This window comes from Glandiceps talaboti, chromosome 7 (genome assembly GCF_964340395.1).
Source record: "Glandiceps talaboti chromosome 7, keGlaTala1.1, whole genome shotgun sequence".
Classification (NCBI taxonomy): Eukaryota; Metazoa; Hemichordata; class Enteropneusta; family Spengelidae; genus Glandiceps; species Glandiceps talaboti.
The window spans coordinates 16,101,565-16,107,241 of record NC_135555.1 but is presented as its reverse complement, the minus strand read 5'-3'; the positions used below and the strand labels follow the sequence as shown (position 1 = coordinate 16,107,241).

General features: G+C 39.2%; 1 protein-coding gene across 1 annotated transcript; it reads left to right on the top strand.

Moving 5' to 3' along the window:
* The first annotated feature begins 313 nt into the window (after positions 1–313).
* On the top strand, positions 314–4,889 carry LOC144438014 (malignant fibrous histiocytoma-amplified sequence 1 homolog). The gene is made up of 3 exons (XM_078127046.1): positions 314–2,627; positions 2,993–3,175; positions 4,747–4,889. Exons 1-3 carry the CDS (start codon positions 314–316, stop codon positions 4,887–4,889), a joined length of 2,640 nt encoding a protein of 879 aa, XP_077983172.1.
* The last annotated feature ends 788 nt before the right edge of the window (positions 4,890–5,677 follow it).

Genomic DNA, 5,677 nt, shown 5'->3' with positions numbered 1-5,677 from the left:
GGGCAATCAAGCAAATATAGTAACGATACTAGTAATATGCTCTAGCAAACGACGTTATCGACAATCAGGAGGTATTATTTTTAGTACATTTTGATTTTGACAAGGTTATTGACAACTAATAGATATTACTAATTTATTAATATTATTGCTAAAAGGTCACAAGTAGTTTTATTGGTCCGATAAGTGATAACGCCCACACATCATTTGTATAGTTCCCCTACTCACTTTTTTTCAATCAATCGGCCATTTGTTGAGTAACTCAAATACTTTCGTCACCAGGTACACACTTCACCCGTGCACTTCATGTCCTACCATGGCGGATGACACAAACAGCCGCTTGTGTTCCGTTTACGACGTCACACAAATGGTAACCTGTGACCTCTCCTATCAAAATCTCGACACTTTCCCTACCGATTTGTCTCGACTAAACGGTGTACAAGTTCTGTATCTCACAGGAAATAAACTCAGAACCATACCGAAGTGGATCGATAAACTTGACGAATTGCGAGAATTGCATCTTGATGATAATTTATTTGAAGAATTCCCCAGTAACGTCTGTGAACTGAAGAATTTGCAGCAGCTGACCTTGAACAGTAATAAACTCAACTCTTTGCCAAAAGAACTCGTCAAACTTGAGCATCTTAAAATATTGTCGCTGGCTTGGAATGAATTTAGTCATTTTCCTGGAGATTTGCTCAATTTACACAATTTAGAAGTTCTCTTTCTCGGGGACAACTTCATTGAAAGTATCCCACTCAATATCGGAGCAATGGTCAAGTTGGAAGAACTCTGGATCAACAGAAACAAAATATCCGAATTGCCAAGCACCATATACGAACTGTCAAACCTCAAACGGCTATGGGCGTACGGCAATTGCATCAAATACCTACCACCAAAGTTTGCCCGGTGCTTAAGTAAGCTTGAATCACTGCGTGTCTATGGCAACCCCTTAGTCGAACCACCTCATGAAGTTGTTAATCTGGGCGTAGAAGCAATAAAGAATTACGAAGACGAAATTGAACGCACTTCCAGGGTCTGTGATGAGCAAAGGCTGAAAATGGTTGTACTGGGTGAAGCCAGGGCTGGTAAAACGAGTCTCATATCTACGCTAATATCAAATCAGTCGAAGTTAACCGAGATAGAGAACCGAACACATTGCATTGATGTCATGAAATGGTGTACAGAAAAGGGGCTGATATGCGAGATATATGACTTTGGTGGACACCAAGCATACTCTCTCACCCATCAGTTTTTCCTTAGTCCGCATTCACTAAACGTTCTGGTTTTCGACCTCCACACTTACACTGGGAAACATTTCGACAAAATGATCAGCTATTGGTTAGATGTCCTACAAAGCAGAGTACCCGGATCAGTGGTTTGCCTCGTTGGAACACACGTCGATCTCTGTACACCCGATGAAGTCAAACAGAAATGTCAGGATGTTCTACAAAGGGTAAGAGGAATGAGGAGAAGGCAAATTCAAGATATCAACATACAGATGAGTGTCCTTGATTCAGCGATAAATGAAAACATAAGAGACTCACCCTCCAAGACTATCTCAGAGGTTACTATCGACACATTACGCAAACGCAAAATACAGCTGAAATTCCTGCGACTGAACCAGCTTCAAATCGATAATACCATACACACAGTCAGTTCTACATCGTCTATGGCAGGGATTGATCACCTTAGAACTTATATAGCGGAGTCAGCTGATGATGTCAACAAGTTTCCCGGCTTGCAGCGAGTCTTGCCGTCCACGTGGTTTCAACTCGAGATGACCTTTCTCAGAGACAGTGGTCGCCATCGTTACAGTATGCCGTGGTCTCGATGCGTTGCTATGGGACACAAGTGTGGTCTTGATGAAGAAAGGTTACAATCAGCGGTTCAACATCTCCATCAGATTGGTTCTGTGCTTCATTTTGACCACCTACCAGAGCTACGCGAATACGTTTTTCCACACCCAGTCCGTTTGATTGACGTATTCAAGGACATATTCCACCACGACTTGGAGACATTACTGGATCACAGCAATGCGTTATTTCAAACACAGTACACACAAGTGAAGTTTCGACAAGTCAGAACCGATCTTACACAACGCGGTTTAATGTCATTCAGATTTATTCGTCTGTTGACGTCTAAACACTTGACGACAGACTCTGAGGTAAAACTGATGCTTCGGCTAATGGAAACATTCGGTATATGCTTCTCTTTGCCAAATACCAATGACGATCGAACGTTAGAGGGAAACATATATCGGTTCCCATGGTATCTCCGAGATAGAAAGCCAAGCGAACCCAACTTCTGGCCAAAGGAGAAAGCGCCTGATACGGAACATATCTCTCTCAGATGCCAGATCCAAGGTTTTTGTCCCCCTGGTATATTCGAGAGACTCTGTGTTCTTATCAACCGCCATATTTCGCCATCGTACAGAGAAGACTGGAGGAACGGTGTGTGTGGTTACAGCTCTGACGGCCTAGCCACTTTTCTCCTCGACTATAGTAGTGAAGACGGTGCCACAGAAATAGGCGTCTCCACCAGAGGAACCATGACAACAGTGGGATCTATGTGGGAGATAACCATGGCACTATTTGAAGAGTTGCGTCAGTTACTGAGAGAATGGCCAGGTAAAGAGACCTAAATCTGGATTTCACACGAATGCAAAATTTCAAAGAAACAGAGTCAGATCATCGCAGTGCAGAATATTACTTTGGATGATATACGTTTGACCCCAATTTTACTTTCGGTTGAAATTAATACAACCTTCAAATTAAAGAAAAATATATTCAAAACAGTTTTACTTTAAATTTGTAAAAATGCCATCAAATATTTGTTAATATTAGAAATTGGCGTAATTTTGTCAATATATGTAGGCATACTTACACGGCCGGTAATTGCGACAGGTGAGGTGAATAATTACAGAATTTGTATGTAGTTTTGCGCTCTTGAGACGAGAAAATAATTCTCCTTCTGTTTTGTTCGTTGATGTAAGGTGTTTTACATGACTGGTACATCCTGTGTCCACACTGTGTCAACAAAGAATCACTGCAACCTGAAGTGTTCCCTGGGGAGTTTCTAACTCGGCCTCGTCCAAGGAGTGTAATTAGAGTACCTTGTCCTTCTGGCTTAGGCACGGTCGATGCTGCTTTGGTGTATCCCAGTATACTGGATAGAGGTAAAGGAAACATACACGTAGTTCTAGTACACATGATAGTCTTCAGTTTGACAAAGCCTGTCGACCTGAATAGGCGAAACTTTACTCAAAATTATACGTAATAAGAATCCTTGGTCGTGGAACAAGAATATATTATTGCTAAGTTTTACTGACCATATAGTTTTACATAGATTTAAGGCACGAGTTACTCAGTTGGGTAATACTTTCAACACATTAGCGATACAATGTATATCATTTGGCACTTGAATATTTACTTTATGGGTTTGCAAAATAGCAGTAGTCGTGTTGATATCGTATAATTGGAAACTGCAGTTGATGTACCACGTTATTCTAACAGCATGCTCTGTTCAATGCAGACAAAATGCACAATGCCCTGTTGAAATAACGCGATGGTTTCGTTGAGGGTGGGGGTGGGAGGGCACTATTTGGGATTCAGCTCTGGCTGTATGCGCTACGCGAGATCTGACTGACCGGAGAAGACTTGTCGGAGGTATCGTGGCGCATGTACCCGTACCTGGGCTACACGGATTAAAATGAAAAACGAAAGAAGTTCAGTCATGCTACAAATGGTGGCGCCATCACTAAAAACTAGGTCAAACACCTGTCGTGGATGAGTAATATCGACTTACAAATTGCAATGTAAGAAATACATTCTCAGATCTTAACGCGAAAATGTATACATATGCATATGCAATACGCTTACCTTTTACTACTTCGGTAAATCACCGATTTAATGGTATATAAACAATCTCATTCTGAATTGTATCTCAGTTTTTTATTCCGGTTTCCTTATAAAAAGATTTGAAGAGCAAATGGCGTAACGTTATATTTTTCTCTGTCTTTTTTTAAAAAAGGAAAGCGACATTGTGAAAAACTTAATCCAATACTTAATAATCTACGAATCATTCTCAATAGCTAAATGATTATCACTTTCGACATATTGCAAATATTAGTTAAAAAAAGAGTAAACATTTTGTGATTTGTGTTCATATTTTAACTGTTTTTTTTAACTGCACAAAAGGTGATATTGTTTAAATCTTCCATGGACCATTCAGCTCATATTGTTCATTAAGTTGAATATTCCAGATATTTGTAAACTTCATAAATATTTAGCAGGCTCTTTTATTTATGGGTTGATCCACCAACAATAATCGCAGCATTCTTTGCATGATTATATTAGAGTTACTATAGTAACGACTATGAGACTGCATTCTTATATCAAAAACTATATCCATGCCAGATCGAACCCAGGTCAATTTTCTATTTCTTTTTCTGGCGAAAACTTTGGAATAACATCCCTGTCAATATTTATATCGTTTCAAACAAATCTTCAAGCAACATCTACTGGAGCAGTATAACTGATCAACTGTATATTTGTAATTTTAACAATGTGTACATAATACATGATATATTTTGAGTCATATTGAGTACCTTGCTGTGAATTTCTGTATATAAATATAAGGGGACAGGCCCAGACTAGATGTAAGCTATTTCCTGATTTCCCATTTACCCACTGTTATATTTATTTGGGGTTTTAAATAAACTGATTATTATTATTATTACTATTATAGATGACCAGGAATCGAAACATTTCACCAATGTTGCTACATCGCCATCTTCTGGAACGCTAAATAGAGCTGACGTTCGTGGATCTGGATCTTCCGTCATACAGACTGGTCCATACTCGACGATCAATGTAGGATGCAACGCGTGACAAGCCCAGACGGGAATGTGGAGGGACATGTTGGTTAGACTGTGGCACTGGTCATATGGACTCAGCCATCACAAAAATGTGGCGATACACGTGCTTGTCACATGACAAAAATCTAATGCCATAATGATCTCTGTTAACCGTCCTTGAAAGTATCCGAAATATAATGAAGTTGTTGTGATTTCACAGGACAATAATCATACTATTAGATACTACATGCGGTTCAGGCCCTTAGTTATGCTGATCTTAACTGTGAATAGACAGTAAAAAAACGTCGTTCCGCCCTCTATGATAAAAAAGGTTGACTGATCGATGTGTGATAAAAGAAGGTTGACGTACCAGAATGTGTGCTCAGAGGACAGAGCAAATATCAGCTCATCTAATGCCATACCAATCAAATTGGAATCAAGCATCACTTTTAGTAATTGTTGTCAAGTTATAAAACTCACATGAATGACTACATGACTTTTTATCTGGCTAACAGCCCATCATTTACAGCACAAAGCGTAGATACCTTAATGCAATAAAGTGTCTTTAGGCCTAATAAAAAAACGTGTGGTTCCGATTACGCTCAATAGAATAGGTGGGATAGGTAGATTTTTCATTTTATTTTATTCATTTATTTTTTCTGTTTGACTGTCTAGTTCAGGTTTTCCATTGTTTTCCAAATCGTCTCTGTGTTGTTTATGTCGTCCTATCAGATGTACAGCCATTATAGATTGGAAGAACACTTTTATGTCACTTTTCGCATCCATTATTTCTCGTAAGACTTCACAATTTTTGTGATTTTA

Coding starts and splice junctions, on each gene's coding strand:
- LOC144438014 (XM_078127046.1), top strand. CDS start 314: ATGGCGGATGACACAAACAGCCGCTTGTGTTCCGTTTACGACGTCACA. Junction 2,628..2,992: donor GTTACTGAGAGAATGGCCAG/GTAAAGAGACCT, acceptor CGTTGATGTAAG/GTGTTTTACATGACTGGTAC. Junction 3,176..4,746: donor TCCCAGTATACTGGATAGAG/GTAAAGGAAACA, acceptor TTACTATTATAG/ATGACCAGGAATCGAAACAT.